Source organism: Scatophagus argus, chromosome 18 (assembly GCF_020382885.2).
Source record: "Scatophagus argus isolate fScaArg1 chromosome 18, fScaArg1.pri, whole genome shotgun sequence".
NCBI lineage: Eukaryota > Metazoa > Chordata > Actinopteri > Scatophagidae > Scatophagus > Scatophagus argus.
In genome coordinates, this window is record NC_058510.1 from 5,587,723 (window position 1) to 5,612,847 (window position 25,125).

The 25,125-nt window shown below is 43.4% G+C and overlaps 2 protein-coding genes across 8 annotated transcripts in view; both read left to right on the forward strand.

The window, feature by feature from the left end:
- The window catches only part of ncoa2 (nuclear receptor coactivator 2), a 53,128-nt gene extending 38,791 nt beyond the window's left edge, over nucleotides 1–14,337 (forward strand). For 6 of the 7 annotated variants that reach the window (XM_046370762.1, XM_046370757.1, XM_046370760.1 and 3 more), the window contains 11 exons: nucleotides 5,302–5,521; nucleotides 5,703–5,912; nucleotides 6,657–6,860; nucleotides 7,341–7,470; nucleotides 7,736–7,910; nucleotides 8,011–8,307; nucleotides 8,818–8,895; nucleotides 9,116–9,599; nucleotides 10,435–10,612; nucleotides 10,921–11,125; nucleotides 12,198–14,337. In XM_046370762.1, coding sequence (XP_046226718.1) covers nucleotides 5,302–5,521; nucleotides 5,703–5,912; nucleotides 6,657–6,860; nucleotides 7,341–7,470; nucleotides 7,736–7,910; nucleotides 8,011–8,307; nucleotides 8,818–8,895; nucleotides 9,116–9,599; nucleotides 10,435–10,612; nucleotides 10,921–11,125; nucleotides 12,198–12,209 — 2,193 coding nt within the window. In that variant the 3' untranslated portion in view covers nucleotides 12,210–14,337. The remainder of the gene's footprint in view (nucleotides 1–5,301; nucleotides 5,522–5,702; nucleotides 5,913–6,656; nucleotides 6,861–7,340; nucleotides 7,471–7,735; nucleotides 7,911–8,010; nucleotides 8,308–8,817; nucleotides 8,896–9,115; nucleotides 9,600–10,434; nucleotides 10,613–10,920; nucleotides 11,126–12,197) is intronic. The other variant, XM_046370765.1, reaches the window with a different exon arrangement.
- A 3,359-nt stretch (nucleotides 14,338–17,696) lies between these two features.
- Nucleotides 17,697–21,948, forward strand: prdm14 (PR domain containing 14). Its single transcript, XM_046371829.1, has 8 exons — nucleotides 17,697–18,330; nucleotides 18,472–18,525; nucleotides 18,618–18,778; nucleotides 18,869–19,139; nucleotides 19,238–19,440; nucleotides 19,830–19,931; nucleotides 20,829–21,048; nucleotides 21,484–21,948. The coding sequence occupies exons 1-8, from the start codon at nucleotides 17,697–17,699 to the stop codon at nucleotides 21,645–21,647; spliced, it is 1,809 nt and encodes a 602-aa protein (XP_046227785.1). The 3' UTR covers nucleotides 21,648–21,948.
- The last annotated feature ends 3,177 nt before the right edge of the window (nucleotides 21,949–25,125 follow it).

Genomic DNA, 25,125 nt, shown 5'->3' on the forward strand with positions numbered 1-25,125 from the left:
TTTCTAATGCAAGAAAGTAAACCTATTGGTGGCCTTATATACAGGAAACTTGAGTGTGGTGCACTCCACTAAACACATGGGTCTAGCAAATGTAGTTCTGTTGCACACATAACTGCTAACCACAGAAGTACATAGAATTACACAAAATTACATGAACACTCTCACATGCTTTGCTGTCTCAGTTTCTCTCATCGCCTCCCTCTTCTTAGCCCAGTCAGAAGGCTCAGTGATGCAACATCAGTGTCAACAACATGAAACATTTTCACATTTTGTTTTTTTTTTTGTTTTTTTGTTTTTTTTGTAGAAATGCATGTTCACCCTTTGATAAAACAGCAAAGCAGTGTCCAAACCCGCAGTCTGGAGAAGCGTGCACAGACAGATCAGCAAGTTTAACAAGCGTTGATTTGTTGATCCTAAAGAGCGTTGCTTTCTTATTTCCTACCCTCTTTATATAAACAGTGTGGTGCTTCCCATGCAGACAGACCCATCAGACCGCATGTACGCTGCGCATGGCAGCTGTGTATGTACAGTATGTGCATGGCCCCTTGGGTGCATATGAAATAACAGAAAAAGGTGATTGGATGGACAATAAGAGCTGCTGATGAACTGAACAAAGAAGGAGAGATGAGAGAGGTGTAGATTCCCCCAGGAGAGCCCAGCCTCAGCAGGCAGAGGGAAAATGATGAGCCATATGCTCCTGCATGTCCTCTCTGCTACCATGGAGATAAAGGGAAAGGGAGTGGTGTATCTGTAGAACTAGCGGTATACGAGAAACAATGGAGGAGGAATAGAAATTGAGAGAAACAGAGAGGTTTAATTTGTATGTCTTGAATACTGGCGGTTTTTTGTCTAAGTGTGTTGGCAGAACAGGTGAAAGTGTTGAGATCTGGGTTTCACAGTTCGATGGACACTAAAGCACATGTAGCTTCTAACAGTGAACGTATTTCACATGCTATGCTTTCCAACCCAGAATAAAATTGTTTGTTAGATGTGAATTAATCATTGACTAAGCCATTACGTGGGAAAGAGTGAACTGCTGCTTGGGCATGTGTGAAAGCTGACTGTACTAGTTAAAAAGTCCACTCATCCTTCTCTCTGCTAACCTCATCCACTGTTTTCTCTGCTTCCTCCCTCCCGCCTCTCTCTTCCCCATGATTGTTTGAGGGCTGAATTATTGATAGCAGGAGCAGAGCTAAATGAGAAATCAGAGCAGAGCTCAGTGGTAGCAGTTTACCTGATGACCGAAGGAAGTAAACTTATGGTCATCCCTGCCTCCCTGGGCCAATGGGAGGAACCAGTAACCCCCCAAGCACACGGGGAGGAGTCTTTCAGTAGTTGTCAGAAATATTAGAAAAATAATTTCTCAGTTTAATGACTGCTTGAGGAGTCATCAGAAAGTGTTCCTCAGAAAGGAATGAGAGCATTTTGGTACTGGTAAATATGTGAATGTTAAAAATACAGATTTCTTGTCATTTTTCTCCCCAGTCCTCCATTCAAACATAATCCGCTGGTGTGTTGTAAAGTTGATTTGCTGTGTTTAACTTCCCTTTTAGGATATCATTCAAAGCGCAGAGATATCACACAGATCAAACAAACCGAATTATTTAAAATGATGAAATGAGATCAATCTCATAATAAACACCAGTTACATTCTTGTAGCCAGAAGACTTACAGTTGTACCTGTTTCGTGTGGTGAATGGATCAGTTGTTTTAGTTAAATTTGTTATTTTTAGATGTCAGAAGGCCAGCATGATTGGGGAGGAACTGACTTGTCCTTCTGGCTTACTTGATTGTGGTAGTTCTGCTTTACCCACCCTGTTTCTCAGTTCCCTTTCCTAGGAAATGCTTAGGGTTACATTAGAGAGGCATATTGATCCTACTGCCCTCCAAACTCCACGTTTGACAGCCTACACATGACATTAATAATGATTAACTTGCACATTTATATGATGCAGTCAGTTTAAGTTGAGTCAAATTTTAAGAATGCACATTTGGCAGAGCATGCTGTACATTGTGAGTCCACTTAGTATCAAACATTATTAGGTCACAGTGTCTGTGATATCTGTACATTTTTAAATTTATTAAGTAACCTCAATTGAAGAGGACCAAACAAAGATAGGGGTTTTTTTCCCCCCTACTCATGCTTCCAACTCGACAATTTCTTATTTGTCTTTTGGGTATGGGGACAAGCATAGAGGTGGTGTTTGAAGAGCAAAACATACAGGATTTTTAAAATATGCATATGTACCCTTAAACTTCAGCTCGTGATATACAGTACGTGTCCTTAGCTGCTCTTCCAGTGCAACAACTACTCAGCGTGGAGAATAATGATCTTGCAAATACGGCATGACTTGATAATATTTGATAATGATCATTTGGCCCAACAAATCTTTGCAGATTTAGCAGCCGGAGGTGCTGAAAAGTCAGGCACAGATTGCATTGCATGCACTGACATGACGTGAAAGAAGAGTAACATGGATTGGTAGAAATAGGACCCATTAAGTGTCAAAGCACCAAGAGAATAGAAAGTGGGAGGAGAGAATCGGAGAGGAGGAGGAGGAGGGAAAGAGCAAACCGTGTACAGGAGCATTACATCATTCCTGACCTCATTAGGGCTTTTCTCTCTCCCACCCCCCACTCTTCTACTCTCTCTAGCTCTCCCACATACTCTGTATGTTTGTCTGCCTCTTGGAGTGATCAGCATTGTGAGGCTATCTGTCTGCTGCTGATGCTTGTAGAACAGGATCTTGTAACCTGGGGGAGCAAAAAGTCTCACAGTAAAACACATGCAGGCTTTAGTCTGCAGTGCAACCTTTCTACCCAGCATTTGTAATCTGTAGCAGCATTTATTTCCCTGATGGTCATTGTCAGGAGCGCTGAAGTAAAACAGCAAAATAGTGGCTGGTGTGATGTTTTTCTGTTGTGCAGTATGTCACGATCAGGAACCATCTGTGATTCCAAGTGTGCTGCACTCTCCTGGCCAGTTAGAGCCAGTGCATCTTATTTATCCAAGGTCCCTCAGGCATCTTGAAGAAGCATTATGGCCACATACATTTTTGCCTTACAGTAAAATTCAGTTCACTAAAATAACAAATTAATAATGTTCAACCTGATGGCTTAACAGCATCATGTTGTTGTTGTATCGCACTGCGTTATTTAGGTGTTCCTGTTATTTTGTCCGTTCTTAGTGTGTCATAGAAAGAAAGTGTCCTTCCAAGAGATTAAACCAGATCCCAGCATGGCCTTGTCTTTGTTTAAGATACTTGTTTGAAGAACTGAACAAAAACTGGCCAGATCATGTAAAGCCCCGGCTGTGTGTGAACGCAGCTACAGACTGTACTGGGTTTTGATTGGACAGTCTCAGTCCAGCTGTTTGCAGTGGGAGGGGGGGCAGAGCAAGTCCAACTTTGGCACCAACCAAACTCCTGTTGCTGCATGCTGCTCTCCCATGTTGTCCAGCAGAAAGCCAAATCATCTTTTCCATCTTTGCTGTGTTTTTTCACTCATAGGGGACAAACAAACAATAATGTTTAAATTAACACAGCAATTTTTAACTATGTGCTTAAAGATCGTGGACTTTGAGGGGAGGGGGCGACCACAGTTGTGTGTTTGAAAACACCAGCTGCTAAGCGAAGAGTAGTACGTGTCTGATAAGCTAAGTCAAAGTGAAGTCTGGCCTAGATTTGATGGAAAGTGGTCCATTTTATCCCGGGGTTACTGCTGTATTATAAACAAGGCCAAGCCTGCTGTTCCCATCTCCCAGATAAAGACTCCTCATGCAAGAGTTGTTGTGTTCACAGACTTGCTTTGCTCTCAGTAAATGTGTATGCCTGTCACACGAATATTTTTCTTTGTGTTTCTACAGGTTAAGCAGTAATTGCTTTCTGAATGCATGTAGGGTTCCTACACAGTATTAGAAAAATATGGAATTTGATTTTAGTCATTTCCAAGTTTGCATGCATATGGGAAAAAGAATAGTGTGTGGAAAGATATTTGTGTTTCCAGACAGACAGCCCCTATTCTGTTGTATAAAATATAAAATTCTGAACTTTTTTAAAAAGATAAATTGATCACACAGTCTTTTTCATGGTTTTTGGAGCAGGCAGCCAGTACATTCAAAATCAGCTTGATGTCGTCAAAAGTGAGGGAAGAAGTACAAAGAGGTCTAGTTAGAGAAAAATTCCTTAAGCAAAGACCCAGAGCATCATAATGTTTAACTTGTATTATGATTCAATGCCATATAAAACCTTTATTTTTTGTGCCCTCAGTTCAGATTTGAGTTGGTATCTTTTCTCAGAAGATGCTTTGTCTAGTAGTGGAGCTTCACACTGGCGCTTTTAATAATCGACCAGGTGTCAGATATGAGATACTGTGGTTTTGAACTGCCCGTGGGAAGAATGAACATCTAAGAGTCTGTCCATTCTTTATTGGAAGCTTTATTTTCACTGTCTGCGTTCTCTTTTTAGAGCAGGCCATGGGAAATATCTTCTCAGACTCACTTCTTTCTCTGACCGTTGTCCCTTGTCTTGTCTCTCCCCTGTGTGTGCGCCTTATCTCAGTGGGTCTGCTTCATTTCAGTGCAGCACTTAACACCTAAGGACAAGGGCTGGGAAAACTGTGTAAATGGCATGTCAGCCAGTGGCAGCAACCACATAATTGTCAGCTGACCAAACAAACACCAGGGTCAGCCTTCAGCCACGCAAAGCTGTGCTAACTTTCTATGCTATGCTAATGGTCAGAAATGATCAGAATATAATTTTGTGTAAGCCTGAATCACATTCACCAGATCTTTCTTATCAATGTCCCTTGACTTGTTTGCATGTGTTTATGGCAATGCAAACACAAATCTGACCACTGGAATTTACCAATAGATCTACTGATTACGATAACTGTCAAACAGTGTGCAGACTCCACCGACTCGGTGCCCCACAGGAGTACGCCTGGCTGTTAATGGTGTACACCAATTCACTGACCCCGGTCACAACGCTTCAGAATGCTCAAATTTAACTGGCTCAGTAGCATCATGTGAGATGGTTTAAAAGGCACACAGTTGGTCTGTTAATTTTCTGTGAACATACATAGTACATACATACATAGTCAGAAGGTAACATGTTAGCATAATAAAAATCTAGCAGTTTGTACTTGGAGATGAAATATGATCTGAAAAGTCGACTGATAAGTCTGAACATTTTAGAGAATTTTGAAATGGAAAATTTGAAGAGGAACTACATAGAGACATAGTGGTTTGTTTGGTTTTGTGTTTTCACAATGTCCCTTTTGCTCTCACTCTGTTCTCTGCAGTCGTCAGAGCTGGATGACATCTTGAACGACCTGCAGAATGCTCAGCCACAGCTCTTCTGTGAGCCACGGCCGATCTCATTGCCCAGTCCCATGGACAAACAGAATATCATCAATGACATCCTGCAGATGTCTGAGACCAGTCCAGCCATGGCGGCGCAGCAGCAGCAGCAGCAGCAGCAGCACCAGCACCGGGGCATTGGGACTGGCATGGGCCCAACGAGTGAGTTCCACACTCACGAGGAGGGTTCCCCCACGCAGGGAACCTCATTATATTACAACTTCACATTGTTCAAAAAATACTCCAATCATGAGCTCATACCGTTTTAAATATAAAGTTATGAAACAGTTTGAGCAATTTTATTTGTTGTCTTTGGCTGAAAACCATTTATTCCTGTCTGCAGACTTCGGGGGTGTTCGTCCAGGCCAGCCAGGCAGGGCTCTGCCTGTGAGGAGTGTGTCTCTGGACATGAATGTGTCTCCTCAGCAGACATCATTACAGTACCCCATAAGGGCCACTAGCCCCTACACTCTCATACAACAGCAGCAGCAGCAGCAAGGCATGGTGGGAAGTCACGGCATGATGCCTAATCAGGCCGGTATAGTCAACACAGGTGGGTGTGACCGTTGTGTTTTTGTGGTTACAGTTTATGATATTGATGTGCGTGTGTGCTGTTACTTGTTAAAAAATTAAAACATTGACCCAGTGTAAAATTAAAAGGTCCAGCCCCCAACATAACAGACTTGACAGACTGCATGTGTCTTATCTTGACACGGTCATGCTTTTACAAGATTAATGTACTTCCTTCATGGGAATCGATGAATAACTTGATATAAAGCATGTTATCCGTGAGTTGTCACACATATGAATAAAAGACCTGCAAAAATCAGATTTTCTAAACATTTTGTGCTTCAGAGTCAGCAACAAACTAAAAGCAACAAATTCCTTTATGAGGTCATTTCTGCTAGTATCATGTTTAATACTGGCCTCTTCTCCATTTAAATCTCCCTTTAACACATTATGTCAGGTTTATCTGACAGTGGCACAATTACATCCTTTTGCATGATTTTGTGCTGCTTTCCAGATTGTGGGGAAATACCTTTTTCTCTCAATGTGTATGTCCCTCTCAGCCTGTGACATATCATGTCATGGCACGGTGACTTACTTCCTTTGACAGGAAGTATTTAGTCACGCTGTGACATATTAGCAGCCCTCAAACATCCTCCAGTACTCCATAGATGACTTTCCCTTCATACATCTACACCATTGTATCACTGGGACCAAAGACCTCCACGGAAGTCTCTCCTGGGGCATTTTTCAGCGTTTATCATCTGCCTGTGGTTCCTTGCTCCTCTAGGACTGATGGCTCCAAGTGGTCCACGGCCAGGCCTGCAGCAGCAGGAGGGCTGGGTGGGTTCAGCCTCTGCCCCTCCTCTGGGGGCATCTGGCCCAGTGCAACAAGGTGCCATGCAGGGCAGGATGGGGGCAAATGCTGCTCCCATGAGGCCAAACAGCCAGCCAGGGCCCAGACAGATGCTTCAGTCCCCAATGATGGCCAATGGTGAGAGCTCAGTGAAACTTAAAAACACATTTTACTTAGTTTTGAAGACAAAAACTAGATGAAAACACAATGATTATTAGTAGATTCCAAATTTGAACCCGTGAATAATAAAGCCCTTCCTAAAAAATGTTCATACATATTTAACCCGATGAAAACATTTGACTTTCTCAGTTTCCTTTTGCTGAATTGTGATCTGCAATTCTTCTGAAACTTGTGGTTTTGGAAGGCTGGTGAGACACAGATGAAAAAAGCTTCAATTCACCTGCATTTTGATTGCTACTCAGTGTTAAAGGTTGCCACCCAGTGGCTAGCCATAGTACTGCACTTAAGAAAAGACTAACAACTTTATGGTGGTGTTGTGTGCTGGTCCTTAAGAGGATATTGATCACCATCTAGGTCACCAGGATGTTGTCCTAGCCAAACAGTGAAATTGCCAGTCTACAACTCCGCCTTATCTGTTATATTTTTTCTCATTTTTAGCCCAACCTGATATGGATATCGGTGTGGCCAGCCACCCTTTCTCCCAGCAACAGGCTCCACCCAACCAGACAGCCCCCTGGCCAGACAGCATGATGCCCATTGACCAGACAGCTTTTGTAAACCAGACCAGGTAAGCCATTTACTTGCAGGTTAGATGTTGATAATAATGCAGAACAAATCTTGGTATGGTTAAGATTTCCCTTCTTAACAAAGATCCTTATTTTAATATTTTTGTTGCAGTTAGATTGTTACAGCAATCTGGAGTGAGCTATGGTTTCATAAACAACATAATTTTCTCATTTGAAAGATTCACATTCGCCACTTTACCTTCTTAACATCAGTTCAGAAACACAGACTATTCCTTTAAATACCTTCTGTGTCTCCTGTCTGTCCAGGCCAGTGCACTCAGCACCCCAGGATGATTTACTGTGTAACACGGGGCTCGGGTCCGGTGATGTCGGTGCAGTAGACGAGGGGGCACTGATGTCTCAGCTGTACACCGCGCTAAAAGATTTTGATGGCCTGGAGGAGATTGATCGTGCTCTGGGGATCCCTGCTCTGGTTGAACAGGTGAGATCCAGTCTTCCTATCCTATGTGAGCACATTAATGCTGTTTTTAAATCGGATTTGAGTCACTTTATATTATTTTTTTTATGACTGTCTGTTTCAGAGTCAATCATTGGAGCCAGACCAGTTCCCCCAAGACCCCTCCATGATGATAGACCAAAAGCCCCCTATGTACACCCAACAATTTGGTCCCCCACCATCCCACATGACCCAAAGGGGCTATCCCGGTGCTGCCATGCAAGAGCAAGGCTTCCACCCCATGTCTGGTCAGATGGGTCCACGGCCAGGTTACCCCATGATGAGGATGCAGGCCCGCCCGGGACTTAGGCCGACCGGGGTCGTCCCCAACCAGCCCAACACACTACGACTGCAGCTCCAGCACCGGCTACAGTCCCAGCAGGTACATGTGCACCCTAGACTGTCCTTACACTGCTGGAAGGGATACTGTCCATTGATTCTTTCTGTCTCTCTGAATCTCTCTGATGCAACCATACTGTTTGATCAGTGGCTGTGTGATTGAGCACGTAGGAGTTGTGTAATTATCCTTGAGGCTGACATTTTGGCTGGCTTTCTGTGCACACAAGGAATAGTTGGGACATTAAGGTTTACCTTCCATGTGTCGGTCTTTCATGGAATTTACCGGAATGATATTAAGTTGCTGTTGAAATGTGGCGCAGAAAAGATGGATTACATCCCTTAATGTAATCATTTTTATTAAATTATCAGTCATTTCAGTCCAGTTTCTTATATGTAGGATACTTATTGTGTTTAATTTGCATTATGTATTTACTACTATGAACCAGCTGGAACTGAGCAGTGTGTCTTTTAAAAAAAAGAAAAGGATTTTAAAGATTTAAAGAAAGAGGTTAGTGTTTGTTTTAACATGGCCTTCTGTTTCTTGTCCCACCAGAACCGTCAACCAATGATGACTCAGATGAGTGGTGTGTCAAATGTGAACCTACCTCTTAGGGCCAGTGCTCCAAACCAGGTAGGTCATTTTGGCCATCACACAACACAGACATGTTGTTATGACTGTAGGTAGCGTTTAGTTTGTTGACTTGCAGTAAATGTAAGGTTTTCAGTGTTTGTTATGTTGTAGGCCTTCTTGATGTAGCTCTGTTGCTGTTGTTTTGTTTATTTATTTATTTATTTATTTATTTATTTTAGTGTTTCTCTATTCTTACACATAATTCTTCTCTCCCTTCCAGGGGACCATCAATGCTCAGATGCTGGCACAGCGTCAGCGGGAGCTGCTCAGTAATCACTTGAGACAGAGGCAGCAGCAGCAGCAGCAGCAGCAGGCCCAGCAGGTCCAGCAGCAGCAGCGGAGCATGGCCATGAGGGCTCAGGGCCTCAACCTACCTCCCAACATGGCCACTGGAGGCATGAGTAACCCCCGGATCCCACAGGCCAACCCCCAGCAGTTCCCCTACCCGCCCAGCTACGGTACCAGTACAGGCCTGGCCTCGCCACCTCCCCCCACCAGCCCCTTCTCCTCCCCTCTCTCCCCCAGCCTGCCCTCTCTCCCCCCCAACCCCCAGCTCCACCTGCATGGCACCTCCTCCTCTTCCTCCACCTCCTCCTCCTCCTCCTCACAGATGATGATGGGAAACACAAACATGATGGGCGGACAGTATGGGGCCGTACTCAGCCCCCAAATGCAGCACAGTGCCTTTCAGTTTCCCAACTCAGGTACTGCTCCCACACCCCAGCCTACCACACACTTCGCCCTGCAACGTGTGTGTGCGTGTGTGCAGTTGTGTCTGTGTGTTGATGTGACTCTAGTTGCACAGCATCACATGCTTTTTTAGTAGCGGCAGTCATTTGATTTAAAATGTCATGCGCTGATCAGTTGCCACCGAGTGATCCAAATCATACTGTTAAGTTTTTTTAACATAACAGGAAGTGGGATCGTACACTCTTACTGTTCTGTTCGCTGTCCAAAATGGTGTCCTGGTAATGCACTCTTGCTCCACCAGAGGGCACCAAGAGCACAGTAGTCAAAGCTTAACTCCAGTTGCACACTGACATCTGACTGTTGATTTTGAGCAGGCGGAGCAAAAATCAAGGCTGTGTCTGTCAGTCTCAGTGTGGTGTGTAATCTGGGCACAATCTGATAATCTCATATTATACTGATTTGTATATTGACATGTTTGATTTATCTTTCACTCTTTAGTCTGATTCAGGCCTGTGGGTTTGTTGCTAGACATTACATCTTCTTCTCTTTCCCTGTTGTCCTAAGCCATATCCTTATTCCCTTTCCTCCTAGTTCCTTGCCTGCTTTACATGCATGTAGGAAATATCTGCCTGTCAATAATCCTGAATTCAGACTGGAATGGGCAGTCTCCAGTCATACTAATCATTGTGCTTGTTCAGTTGCTCATTCTCTGCCAAGACATTTGTATTTATGTGGCATGGTTGTGCATTTTATGTGGAATGAGTGCATTCAGCCCACTCAGTATATTGGATTGTAGTTGAGTCTCAGCAGGTCCAGTCTGGTTGACCTGTCTCGGTGCGTCCACCACAGGTATGAGCCAACAGGCGGATGGAGGCTTCGGAGGTCCCGGAACACCACAGAGCCCCCTGCTTTCTCCCCGCATGGCCCACACACAGTCCCCAATGATGCAGCAGGGCCAAGGAAATGCTCCTTTCCAGGGGTCCCCTGACATGAATGGCTGGCCACAGGGCAACATGGGAGGCAACAGGTAAAGATGGCTATGGGATAGAACTTACTTCTAAGCAAACTCATTACTGCCAATTAGACCCTAAACCTTATCAGTATCTCCACTGTCCATTGTGGATGAATGTCCAATTTTTTCTGCAGTTTTTCCCAAAAGGCTGAAGCAAGCAAGAAGAACTGCTCAAAAAGTTTCAGAAAGAGATCAAAACATGTTGTTTCCTTAGGGCTCATAAAAGATCTCCTCTGCTCCCAGGGGCACAGCAGCCTACTGCAACAGGTTTGAGCCAATCTTGATCAACTTTTTTGCTTCTCCCCCTCCTCTCCTCTCCACAGTATATTCTCACAGCAACAGGCGTCACCACAGTTCACCCAGCAGAACAACGGCAACATGTACAACGGCAGTGGCATGAACCTCAACAATGTCTCCATGGCCACCAACATGGCAACCAGCAGCATGGGCCAGATGGCGGGACAGATGAGTGTCACGTCCATGGCCTCGGGGTCCTCACCCAGTTTGCCCTCCATGGGGCAGGAACAGGTAAATTCTGCCAATGCCAATCCTGACGTGGATTCTCTAAATGGGGTAAAAATTAAGTCACTTTTGGAAGTGGAAGGAGCAACAATTACGCACACATGGGCTGTTTTCTAGCAGGTTTTCAGTAACACCCTCAGGGAGACCTTTCACATTTTGTAGGAATGGATGGGTGCTTTAAAGGTTTAAGCCTTAGAAATGAGCATATTTGGACCCCTCGCAGCTTTACGTTGTAATCAGGGGGGACCAAGAAAAACTAAAACGTTTGTCCTTCTTCCTCACCACTCCAGGCTGCTTATGTGTGTGTTTGTCTTATGGTAAGACCCTAAGTGTTTGGGTACACTTTACTGAACAGCCATGCTAGTGAATAATTTACTCAGGAGTTTACGTAACTCCTCCAGCTGGAGTTCTGATGCTTCACTTGAACTTAGAGGACAGTGATGTAATTATCAGTGGGCACTTTAGAGCCAAACCATTTAGACTGTATAGACGTTATTGTATGATGTTCAAAGGCTGGCTTGTCTGATCTGTCAAGCTTACATGCACTTTACACACACACACACACAAGCATTGGACTTTTCACTTGCAGCTGACCTCAGTCACTCGCTGAAAATTGACAGATATTTCCTCTTTGTCAGTGCTCCATTTCTGGTGATTATTTAATGTCGACCAAGTTAATTCTTCCTCCTTTGTCTCCCTGGTATTGTTAGCTTGGTATGTGGAATGCAGTGTTGTTGTCCATGATGCTTTTAAGCCCAATAAAGGGCCATGAATATTTAATCAAGGTGCTGCTGTTTGATTGTCTGCACTTCAGACTGTTGTAACATACCAGTATATCTGTCACTTGATTTACCCTCCTTCCAGGACTGTAGAAATATATTGGCACTTAGATAATTTCAATTATTTACCGTTCGGCCATTAGTGCAGGCTTTTGTGAATTTACCAACTTGTTTTAGGCTTGATGGTTTCTAATTGTTTACTGATTTCCACTCCAGACGTGTTCAAGTTCTGCAAGTTCAAGTTGACCAGTTTTGTGTATTTACAAAGTTGTGACTTGATATGTGCTGTTTCTCTGCAGAAATACTGTTGACCCTCATGGAGTTCTTAACCCGAACCTCAGTGAGCAGCTGGTGCAAGGAGCACGTCGCCCTTTAAAAATTGTACAAACGCGTAACCAACCGACTGCCCCTTGAACCAGCCAGGCCGAGCCCTGACCCGGTCCCCCCAGCCCAGGTTTTGCCGTCTGTCCCAGCTGGGCCTGCTCTGCAGCCCGGAGGAGCCCGGCCCTGAACAGACACAGGAGCGTGAAGCGGGCTGGGGAAGGATCGTGGATCTCTGTTCGACATGCCTAACCCTCCTGGAGGAGAGCCTTGTGATGAGCCAGTCTGTCTGCCTGTCCAGCTGCATTCACCGTAGAGTGACTTACTGTAGGCCTCCTGGTGGGGGACTCTGACCTAAGGGGGCAGCAGTGGGTGGGATCCCTTGTTCTGATGAATGTATTCCTCTCACTGGACAGCGGCCATTTACAATCTCATCTCAAAAACGAAAGACGTACACTGATTTTTCTTTGATGTCCGACCCTTCTCACACATTTTGACATTTCCACATAGTTCCAAAAATGGCAGCAAATATACTCCAAGTTATGTTCAAACTCTTATGGATGGAGCTCAAACACTTAGCCGGTTTTGCCTTTTTGCTGTTCTTTATTTTATTATAATTTTAGTTGGTTTTTTTGTTTTGTTTTGATTTTTTTTTTTTTTTCTTGTTGTGAGAATTAAGATGTAGAATGAAGACATGGTTGAAAAGTTGATCTTGAAAAACACTGCAGAAGAATGGTTCGAGTGGAATGGTGATTTGTATGATTAGACTAATTTAGTCAAGAGGTTTATATAGTGTATTAAATTAAGTTTTATTTTTCTGTATAGATTCATTTTAATTATTGTAGATGATTCTTTATCCTGGTAGCAGCAAGAAAAAATATTTCTGAAAGTGTGAAAGAGGCACTTTTTTTTTATATATAATTTTAACAGTAATTGTTGTACTCTTTCTGAGAAGATTCTTCTATTAACCTGAATAATGGATTATGCTTTGGTCCTTTAGTTTCAGAAGATGTCAAAATCATATATGGTTTAAAAATGAATTACAGAGATTGTACATAACGATAAGTAAAGCGTTTTCTTTCCTATTTATTTTATTCCTTAGGGTTTGTTTCCCCGTCTGGTCACAGCTGCCTCTTGAAGCAGAGCAGTGTTTTGTTTTGTTTTTTCTCCTGTTTTTGTTTTTGTTTTGTTTTGTTTTGTTTTTTGGGTTCTTTTCGGGAAGCGGACTGGGAGCCTTCGTGTTCTGATGTTCTGGTACGATGCAGACACGGGTGGGGGAGGGTGGGAGGTGGGGAAGGGTTGTAAGGGGGGTGTGGTGTGTATACAGTGTACAGATTATCGCTTGCTTTTCTGCCTTTAGCATAGAACACCACAAAAAGTAAAAAAAAAATAAAATAAAAATAATAACATACACACAACTTCAACACAGCCATACAATAACTCAAAAAAAAAATAAGAGAAGTGTGCTTTCTATGTTGTCTGGAGTGAAAAATGCTTCATACAAGCTGCTAGGTGCAAACTGTTCTGGTGTGATGTAAACAAGCAATAACGATTACTTGAGAAACTCTTGGGTTTTTTTTTTTTCTCTTGGTTTTGTTTTTGTTTGTTTTGTTTTTGTAATTTTTGTACAGTTTCCTGAATAAAAAGGACAGATTTTTTGCTCCACGTTTGGATGCAGTATTAAACACAGTTTTTTATTGCAGTTTGTACCAAGAAAGTCTACAGCCACACACAGCGTTCCTGTTAGATTATGCAGCATTGGCTGAGGCCTGGAGAGGGAAGTAGTTTGTGGTCCCCTTGTTGACACACGCCCTCTCCGCCTCCCAGCCACCCTTCTATAGCAGAGGTCAGAGTTAAGAGTGCACGGTACATCAGATCTGCTCTGACAGACACTTAGCCATATTTTATGACCTCAGGCAATCAGTTAGACTATAAAGTGTTCAGTAATGACATGCTAATCTTATGCACCAGGTTTGACCTTCACAAGATCTAAAGCAAGTCATCTTCTCTAACCTCAAAAGTACATTTTCCTCAAAGAAAAAAAAAAAAAAGAAAAGGAAAAAAAAAACAAAACTTTTTATACCAACTATTTTCACCCAGGACAGACTTTGAGCAAGCCAAATAACCATCACCTTTCAATTGGATTTCTGAATTATACCAGCTTTTTATTTTCACAGCGAGAGACGACCTGTTGGTAAGCATGCTTTGAGGCCCACAGAAAAACAAGAAATTTACGATGATGTCACTTAACAGGGTCTAATGTAGAGTTTGCAGCATAAAACAGGAAGCGAATCACTCTGAATGTATTGTCATTTAAGGCCCAAGGATGAGACTGATGGTGTGTTTTGTCAACGCGGTGACAACGTGCTCCTCTAAGCGTTTAGGTACAACAAGTTGCCCATTGTTGCTTCACATTTTTAAAAGGTTCGTGTGAAATTTGAAGCTGTAGCAAGTCAACTTTTTTTGGGACTAAAGGAAGTCTGCGTTAATGCTGTGGTTGTCATCATCGCAGATGTCCTGCCTGGGGGGGGGCTACAGGGGGGGGCCTACAGGAGATCACGCTTTTTTGATAAATGCTGTTTTGATTGTACCATACAGTCGTGCGGAACAAGCCTTTTTGAGCCATTTTAAAAAAATGATTCACAGCCCTTTTCAAATTTCCAAAGATTGTCAAGATTTTGAAATTATTTAAAGCCATGTGGTAGCAATGCATTTTTTTAAAAGCATTTATAATGAGGACAGGTGCAAATAAATGATTTTGCCCCTTACAAATATCCAGGCTTTGGACCCACTAAACGAAAAGATTTTTTTTTTTCTCTCTCTCTCTTGAAATTATGGTTTTGAAGAACTTTAAACGCCCTTTTGTATTGTCTGCAAGTTTCTTAGAGCTAAGATGCAACCTTAAAATGCTACAAACCCGAGCGTAATGCCTTAGATTTCGTCCGTTCTCGTTCTTGTACATTACACCGCTGTCTGTATAAATTTGTATAATGACTTGTGTACAATATTGAATGGGTGCATCATTGTTCAGCTCTGACCACGGTTGAACTGTCCCATCGTTGCTCTCTGTTCTGTGTTGGGTTGGGTTGGAGAGTCTGTTATGTCACCTAAGCCCCCCACCCCACCCGCACCTCCACCTCCCACCCCTCACTGTTTGTGTGGAAAAGATGACACATAGGGATATTGAAGCAATATGTAACATACTATATGGACTTTCTGAAGAAAGCTTACTGTTGTGTTTTCCCGAGATATTGTTTCTTTCTGCATTCTTCACAGGAATCACACTGTAAACCCGCATCCATCTTTGTATCCCTAGTGTGTGTGTGTGTGTGTGTGTGTGTGTGTGTGTGTGCGTGCGTGCGTGCGTGCGTGAGCGTTTTATGCAAAATTAGATATACAAGAGACGTTAAAATCACAGTTATGCAAGTTGTGAACTAATATGGCTTCGCTGATGCTATTTGCCTTGTAAATAAAGAATTCTGTTATTGCAGTATTTCATCGATTGGCTCTTGTTTCATTTCATTTCAAAGAGAAGAGAAGCTCACTGGAAAGAAACTTTAAGAAACGACGTTATTAAATATGACAAAAACAAAACTGCGGAATGAAACATTTTTTTAAATTACAAACTACAATAAAATATTATATTTTAAAATAATGATGCAATAAAATAGGATAAATAAAGATTTGAGCACCGTTACTTGGAAATATTTCAGAAGTATTTTAGCGAGTTTCGGGTAGGCCTGTGGGCCTCATTCACTGTCATAAAATGAGGCCTTTGGATACACAATATGGTATGTAGAGCTATTCGTTAATTTAATGATTCTGGAAGCCGTTATAAAGACAGATACTTCCTGTATTCCAGGTTGACAAGCTAATGCATTCAAAATTGTACAAAACACGAACAATGATGTAGTAAATGTGTTCATAACGTGCCGTTTTGAACCAAAGTACCGCTGAAAGTTCGCTTCAGATTTGCTCATTTTCTCAGTGAAGTTTGGTGCAGCGAGGCAGCGCTTTTCTCTCCTCCTCATTCACCACATGCAAGTCACGACAACACACGTCTATACTCCACAGGGGGTCCCTCAGATAAAACCCTATCAGGTGTGTGTGTGTGTGTGTGTGTGTGTGTGTGTTGGGGTGGGGATCCCCACATGGAAATGTTTGGAAACTTCTCTCAATCAGCCTCATTGTGTAGCAGAGAAAGCAGGTTAAAGCGGTGGGTTGTCCCTGAGAAAATGTATTCCTCTGGGGCTTTGAGATGCATGAGGTTGAGCTGATGGCTGACCAATGGGAAGAAGGTGGTGGGAAGCATCTCCAGCAGACCTGACTGTGTACTGTAGAGGTGCCCTCAGATGACCACAGACCAACATAAAGACAGACAGGACGGTCCGTGCAGGACCCTGAAGTTTAGACCTGCTGAGCTTAAAACCCTCACAGTTTGGACAATTTCCGCCTGGGTTTGATTTCATACACTGGAGGCTGTTGAAACATGACAGAGATAACTTCACTGTGAAGCACCTCTAATCGATTTTAAGGTAAGTCTCTTTTCCAGTTAATTAGAAATGACTGCAATAGCACAAGCTGCTGTGGGATTAAGATCATTTCTTTTCACGGGTTTGAAATCACGCCGGAAGCAAGACACACTCCTGTTTTTAATCCGTCTCTTTTCTCTTCCGTTAAATTCCAAATTCTTCTTTCATTTTTCTAGATGATGATTTTCTGCTGCCCTCATTTTGCTGCATCAGTTCTCCTGCTATTGCCTATTTTTTATTATTTTTTTAGCAATGACTGGACGGTAATTAAAGTCTATAAAAAGCTTCATTAATGTTGACCCCTGCTCTGGCCCACTGTCCTTTAATTAGTGTCATGACCCTGGTTTGTCTCTCTATTTACTGGCTGACTGGTGAACGGTGTCCAAAACCAACACACCATATTCTCATTTAAAGCCGCTGACGAACATCTGATGTGCGTCCTCTCAGCCGGAAATACTGCAACATCGACTGTTCACTTTCACCGCCGGTTGCTTTTACTTATAACGCAGTTTCTTCAGTTCAGTCTTTTCATCTGCTGTGGTGCACATGTAGGCGAGGTTTTCGTCTTTGGATTCATTCGTCTGAGATTCATTAAAGCACATAAACTCTCGCTGAGGAAATAAAATTAAATTTTCACGCCTTAATTTCATTTCAGGGTGTGCAGTTTTCAGGATATTTCATGAGGGTCATCCAGTTTTCCACTCTAGATGTATTGTATAGTTTTAGCTCTGTTTTGTTAAGGGAAATAACACTATAGTTGAACTAATAAAGGTTTTCTCACATTGAAATAACTAATTCAGGTGTGGTCACGTTTCCTTTTTTTAGATTTCTCGCATTAAACTTTTATAACTCACCCCCACTTCCTCCCTCCGTCTCTCCCTCTCATCCACTGAAGGAGATCTTCACCACCTCCATCTGAATCTTGGCTTCACCCCCCGTGCTGTCATGTCGGTGTCCTTGTCCAGCATCCCCATCGTGCTGAAGGACAAGAGCTACCAAGGTGGCATGCTGAAGGGCAGTCCGGCTCGGGGCTTCTATCCCGCCCCTCTCCCAGGCCCCCACCACTACATGGACTTCTTCCCGCGGACTCACAGCCTCCTCCACCCGCTCAAGTCCCTCGGTCGTCTGGTTTCGGACACCCAGGCGTCCCTGCCGCTCAGCCTGCACGGCGGAGCCCCTCCGTTCCTTGGCCAGGGCGACCACCAAGCCTCGGTCGTGCGCGAACACATGTTGAGCGCCTCGGGGTTCCCCTACCTGAGCCAGATGTTGCCCGGACACCCGCACTACTCCAAACCGGAAGAGCTGGCCGCTGTGGTGACCGAGGACGCCGCCGGTCCGCTGTCTTCGGACTTCAGCAGCCCGTCCAGTGAAAGGTCCTCTTCTGCCTCCTCTTCCGTCGTCTGTTCGCCTAAGGAGGGCTTGTTTCGCGCCCGGAGCGCAGACCTGACGCCAGAAAAAACGCGCACGTCTTATAATTTCAGCGAGGACGACCTGTTCATGGTTCTGTACGGTTACTCCAGCAGCCAGGAGCGGAACGTGGGTCACGCGTTGTCAGGACTGGCCCTGCCCGAAAAGTCAGGTGAGACAGGTGTTGAAGTTACTGCATAATTTCGTTTTAGAGGAAGAGATAACACCACACTGATCTTAGGTTTACTGGTATCTTGCGCGCGAATTTCTCCAGAAAAATTGCTCATCACTTGTGTTTTGTCTTCTTTTTCAGTTTCTGACTCCCACATTCTCCCACTCGACAAAGACACGCTTGAACTCCCCGAGGGTAAGACCTGCCGCGTTTCTATTCTGGATTCACCTTTAATTCTGTCTGTTTTAATCGATGGGTTTTGACCTTGTTTGGACCCTGTTTTGCAGGGTTAGCCATCCTCCAGTCTACGTGGGGAAACGTGTCACATCGCGGAGTTTTCGCGGACAAAAGCAGCATCCCTAAAGGGACGCGTTTCGGACCTTTTCAGGGGAAACTGGTCAACACCAGCGAGATAAAAACATACGACGACAACACTCTGATGTGGGAGGTAATGCGATGTCCCGGTTAGACTTCTGTCCCGGTTAGGCTTCTTTTTAAACTCGTATCTAATGTGAAAACACTCCTTTTGGCCCCTCAGGTGTTTGAAAACGGCCGGTTGAGCCATTTTGTGGATGGCCGGGGAGGCTCAGGGAACTGGATGTCTCTAGTGAAGTGTGCTCGTTTCCCAGACGAGCAGAACCTAATCGCCGTACAGGTCCAGGGACAGATCTTCTACGAGGCCTGCAAAGAGATCCGGCCAGGACAGGAGCTACTAGTGTGGTATGGCGACTGCTACATGCAGTTCCTCGGCATCCCCCTCACCCTGAAAGACCCCAAAGAGGACAACAACGTGGTTCCTCCCGCCGAGGGTCAGAATCTAAGCCTTCTGTTCATTGAACTCTTGCTCTAATTAACGCCTCTTATTACATTACACATCACATATATTTATCTCTATATTTTCCCCCAGATGCTGGAGAGGGTTTCAAGTGTGACAGATGCGGGAAGGTGTTTGCATACAAGTACTACAGAGACAAGCATCTGAAGTACACGCGCTGCGTGGACCAGGGCGACAGAAAGTTCCCCTGTCACCTCTGCAACAGATCCTTCGAGAAGAGAGACAGACTAAGGATTCACATCTTACACGTCCACGAAAAACACAGGCCTCACAAGGTGATTAAACCGCGCATGTGCGTCTGTGTTTTTGTTTTTGTTTGTTTGTTTTTTTTACATAGTTGCGTCGCGCACCAAAAAACCATATAAGAACAGGCAAAAGTTTGTGTGGTGCTGAAGGAACAGCTCCCCACAGATGCTTCAGGGTTTTATTAGGGCTTGTAAAAAGGCAAACTACAGTAAAACCTCTATCTGGTGTGAACCACATAGCCTGAAGCATTACAACTAAAACCAGTCATGAGTTAACGCTCTCATTCTGCCTCTCTAAAGAACAAAATCAGCCTCCGATACGGATAAACGCTGCTCGAGCAAACCTAAAAAATGTGACACATTCAAATGAGCAAATAACTTTTCCTCACACTGCTGACTCATGTTTATCTGATCCGCAGTGTTCAGTGTGTGGGAAGAGTTTCTCCCAGTCGTCCAGCCTCAACAAACACATGCGTGTGCACTCTGGAGAGCGGCCATACAAGTGTGTGTACTGCAATAAGGTAAGGAAATCTTTAGCGTTTTAAATATGCGTGTCTTAAAATATTCAGCAAAAAACAATTGAATACGAGCTTTTTGTACGGTAAAAAAGGGGGAGTCAATTGTATCACAGCTTGCAGTGTATCATAATATAAAAAAGTTTGATTTCAGTTGTTTCCGGTTGTTTCACATAACAGAAGTATTAAAGGCTCCCGTGTTTCTTATTTTTGTGTCATGTTTTAACTTTCCGCTCTGGCTGTATGAGTGGGACCTCCAGGCATTTCTGTAGGCCTGCTCCTCCTCGCCTCCCTTCTCCTTCTTCGACACATCTTTTAAACCCGTTGGATCCATTTACTGCTCCCCTCGTTTCATGGTGCGTTTGGGCCCGGCCCCTCAGTATTGTTCCTCTGGACGGGCACGCTCCGCGGAGACACTTACAGGCTAATTATCGCCAGATGTACACCCACCCTTTTGTCTGCCGAGATTATACTTTTAATTTACAGCCCTGGCATGAGCAGGAGTGTTTTTTGTTCTTTTTTCCACATCGATGTCCTCCCCCCTTTTTTACGCACCCCGTGAAGGTTTTGTTTAACCTAATCCTCCTCCTTCTTATCTGGATGATTTAAGAAGAAGAAGTTTACAGTCATGTTTAAATATTTTCATTTTTTTTTTAAATGACCAATAGAAATAGAAATTAAAAATAAAACTGGTCAATAAAAAATAGATAAGACTGACTTTAGCCACACTTGCTTAATTAGGAGATCTACCTAATATAAAAGGGCCTAAACCTCCTAAAACGTGTTTATTCTGCCGTCATTAAGGCCCAACGTTGCTGTTGCCCAAATCTAACACAACGAAAAACAAAAATATCATCATAGGCCTCCTGTCTGAGTGGTTTTTCCCATCTCCTCCTCCTCCAGGCCTTCACTGCCTCCAGCATCCTGAGGACACACATCCGCCAGCACTCGGGAGAGCGGCCCTTCAAGTGCAAGCACTGCGGGAAGGCCTTCGCCTCCCACGCCGCCCACGACAGCCACGTCCGGCGGACCCACGCCAGGGACAAGCCCTATCCCTGCGAGCTGTGCGGAGCTTCTTTTCAACAGGAGCAGGAACTTCAATACCACATGAAAAGTCACAAAAGTAAGAAATGATTTTCTTTTTCCAACCCAAATGTTTGGCTTCACAGGCGACGGATTCACGCCTTAAATTAGCACTAAAAAGGCAGCGTCACTTCCAGTCTCTTTTTTACCTTTTTATTTTGTGGGCACAAGTCGAAGTTGGATAAGACACACTTTAAAAGAATCATAGAAATCATTTAAACTATCGAATACTAAGATGAATAGGCCGTTATTATCCTATGTTAAGGTACACCCGCGACAATTTATCATTGCCGCATATGTGAGGATCGCGTCTTTTAACGGCAGAATGTGTGTAGGAGGGGAATATGTGATTTCTTTGTGCAGGCCTTTTATTTACAAGCATATTCTTCAAATATTGTAGACTTTGCAAGGAAAATTTCGCAGTGCTTCCGCCCTGAAACCTGGTTATTTAGATGGATGTTTTCTCGCCCTGCAGAAATCTTGAACAGCACAATTTTTCCGTCCTCTCCGGGGAGCGGATTACAGAAGGACTCCGTGTTTCCGGGCAAGGACAATCCAAAAATACCGAAAAACGCCGGACAAAACCTCCCTTACACCGGGTTAACAGTTCTGAATCCAGAATATCGGCCCTGGAACTAGTCTACATGAGTCAGGCCTGCTCAGTAAACCCTAAAAGACAGAGCCAGTCTGTAATATTTTAGAGGATACAAGATGCAAATATCACAAGAAGACTTTCGGGTACACCGACAGATCAGACCCTGTGAGGTAGGATCTCGTGGTTTTTCTTCATGTAAATGCTGCTTGAAATATAATATGTTGTTCAATATAATAGGCCTCAGGCTCGTTATTATTTAAACTGTTGGCAAAAAATATGTCTAAAACTATTTATAATGTGTTAAAATATGTTGTCTGTTGCTTTGTGGCTTAAAGCTCTCACTCTGTAATGGTTTTGTGACCCAGTGTGATTCCATATTATTATTATCAGCATTATTACTGTTATTATTATTATTGTTTTTGTTTTCGTTTTCGTTTTATTGTTTTTTGCATCGACTAAGCTTGAAAAGCAAAGCTATTTTATCACTGTGGATTTGAGTTTATTTGTGTATAAAATAAATGTTATATCCACTCTTAATTTATAATGTATGATAGTATTTTTTACCGTAATGTGAGGCTGCAAAAACAATCGAAAGTGTCCTCGTTTGTTCTCTATGAGTGTTTGTTTTTTTCATGATTAACAAATAAAAATCAGAGCATGGAAACAAAACTGCTGGTTTTGCTTTATGTCCGAGGTGAACAAATAAACAAATAAATTGGTTTAAAGCTCATTTACACAACACAAACATTCCCTCTTGGTGTGTGTAATATTCACAGAATCATCGCACATGTAATTATATTTTTGAGTGAAACTGTTTTTTTTGGCAGAAATGTGATAATAAAAAAAAATGAGAGAGATTTTGTAGGCAGTTGAATTAAATCAACTTTTATTTTTTCATTTATAATGTTCATATATATTATTATGCTGTCGAGTTTTCTGCAGACCACAGCTAAAACGAGAGTGTGAAGCTGTGAAATTCGGATTACACTCCCTGGATGCTGTCCAGCTTTCAACATTTTGCTGTGTGTGTGTGTGTGTGTGTGTGTGTGCTAGGTCTAGTTATCACCTTTCCATCGGTTCAGTCAGTGCAGGCTCCCCCCTGCATGCATCCAGCCCAGTGATGAATTGGAGACTGTGTGCTCCAAGTAAAAATGGACAAACCCCACTGGACCAAATGAATGACAATAGTGAGGCTGCAGTGAGGTGGTCTATTGCACCACACACAAAGGAGCTTGTCATGACTGACATCTGCCCTCACACTGTCACCAACTGTCCCACATGTGTTGTCCTGAGATAGATAGATAGATAGATAGATAGATAGATAGATAGATAGATAGATAGATAGATAGATAGATAGTCAGTCCTCTCTGACACACTGTATGTTTGTGTGTTGGGGTTAATTTGAGGATAACCCCAGTTGGTGGTGCTGATGGTGGCGGCAGCATGAGGTCTGGCAGATGACACAGTGTCCGGCCTTTGTCTCCCGTGTTCTGTTATGTCACCTTTAACCTCTGGGTCGCCATACGTCACACTGAGGACATGTAGTCAGACACCACAGTAATGTGACAGTGCTAAGTGAGTGCTTACGGGCACAGACTCAAACGGTGGTGGAAGAGAAGTAAAGGACAAGACAAAGACAAAAAAAAAGACCAAAAAAAGATGAGACAGATTTTCCAACCTGTGATGCAGGTCTGAAATCTTCCTGTTTTGTCATCAGATCGGATCAAAGATCTGACAATTAGACTTCCTGCTCCTCTTTTCAATATATCTTTCTAGTCGTCTGTAGGGAGCAGAGCAGTGAAGTCTCTCTGCCAAGCCTCTCTGTTTATTTTCTGTAACGGATGGACAGCAGCCTTCAGGGTCGGGGGTCACCGTCTCACTGAATGTTTAACAGCCTCCCTCGTCCTTCAAATAGCCAAAATATGGCTGCTTGAACAAGTCCTTCATTGGACCTGCACCTCCCATGTATACAACCCCAGAGCCTCCACGAGGGGCCCACTATGAAAGGAAAGGATACTCCCCTTTGTGGCCTTCAGGGAGCAGAGGGGTGGAGGAGTAGGATGGGACAAGAAACAAAGACAAAAAGAAAGACAGAAGGAGAAAAAGGAGAATGAGCTGCCAGGACTGAAATACTGAGATTGTTAGCGAGTCGTGCTAAAAGACTGGTTTTACTAGCACCTCCTTGATTGGCTGATTTAGGACCCGATGCTCCAGCGTGGAAGAATTTTTATCCAGGTCGTTTATACACATTGATTACACACTTAACTTGGTGGCAAGTTAACAGGGCCTCTGGAGGGCCATTCATCAGATTAATCTCTCTATATTAATGTGATATTAATGATGAGCAGCTTCGCTGAAGTTAATTCCCTCTGAGATCGAAGCAAACAGCCATAACTCTCTCCAAAACAATTGTGATGTTTTATATCACTCAAGTCATTCCATAAATGAGGCCACAACTGGATTTGATGCTGTGATCGATTAGTAATGTCTTATTGATATAGAGAGGTAAAGAGGAGGTTGCTGCTGCAGGGATAATCTGTGTACCTTTGTGCTTGTATGATGCATTTCTTCATACGTCGTGATTGATAGATCTCTTCTCTTCTCTTCTCTTCTCTTCTCTTCTCTTCTCTTCTCTTCTCTTCTCTTCTCTTCTCTTCTCTTCTCTTCTCTTCTCTGTCCACCGAGCTGGTGGAGCTGAGTGGTCGAATGCTCTGATGTATTAGCTTTTATTGATTGCCTAATAGCTGTCAGTGTGTGTGTGTTTGCCATAGTCTGGCTGATGTTGAGGCTTGCTCCTGTTTCCAGACAGGCCTCAGACTCTCAGCTGAGTGGACTCATAAACTACAACCACACCAGCTTTCTGTCCATCTGTGTCTCAGTCTGCCTCAAACCACATGAAAACCCAGTGATGATAATGATGATGATGATGATGATGATTCAGGACTCTTCCCTGCAAAATCAGCTTATGTACTTTTTATAAACATATTCTTATTGATGTTATGGGCTATTCAGGCTCAGCTGACTCATGTGCTGTTATTGGATCCATTCCTGTATGTCTCTCTCAGGGCTTGGGACTTACCACTGGAAACCATCCAAAACAGCTTTAAGCTTTCAATTCTCATTTGGTTTTGTAAGATCATCCTAATTGAAAAACATGCAATTTATTAATTCTACGCACTTGGATTTGGGTTTGGAAAGAGTTTCCTGGACCAAGTGGCAACAATAGCTCACTTTGATTTTATTTTGTTTGATTTTAGACAATAAATGCATTTATGCTGGAAGCAGACCTTTCCTTTATTTTGAATTTCACTTTTAACTCGCACACGTCACAGCGGACTGTTTTCTGTGTGACTCCTGCCTTTAAAGAAACATTGGAGTTAAGTCATTTAAGTTTGAATGGACCCACTGAGCTGTGCCCCCCTCCTGCTCGCTCTGGCAAGAGAAAAGCAAGTGAAGCTGATCAGCTTGTGTCCTGCCATTCATGCCTTCAGGTTTGAGCTGTTGTTATCGGCTGGTGATTTC

What these genes read in the sequence shown, in the direction of transcription:
- prdm14 (XM_046371829.1), top strand. Translation starts at nt 17,697, where the DNA reads ATGTCGGTGTCCTTGTCCAGCATCCCCATCGTGCTGAAGGACAAGAGC. An exon ending in GGCCCTGCCCGAAAAGTCAG is followed by an intron (nt 18,331 to 18,471) that starts GTGAGACAGGTG and finishes CTTCTTTTTCAG; the next exon opens with TTTCTGACTCCCACATTCTC. An exon ending in CGTGGTTCCTCCCGCCGAGG is followed by an intron (nt 19,140 to 19,237) that starts GTCAGAATCTAA and finishes ATTTTCCCCCAG; the next exon opens with ATGCTGGAGAGGGTTTCAAG.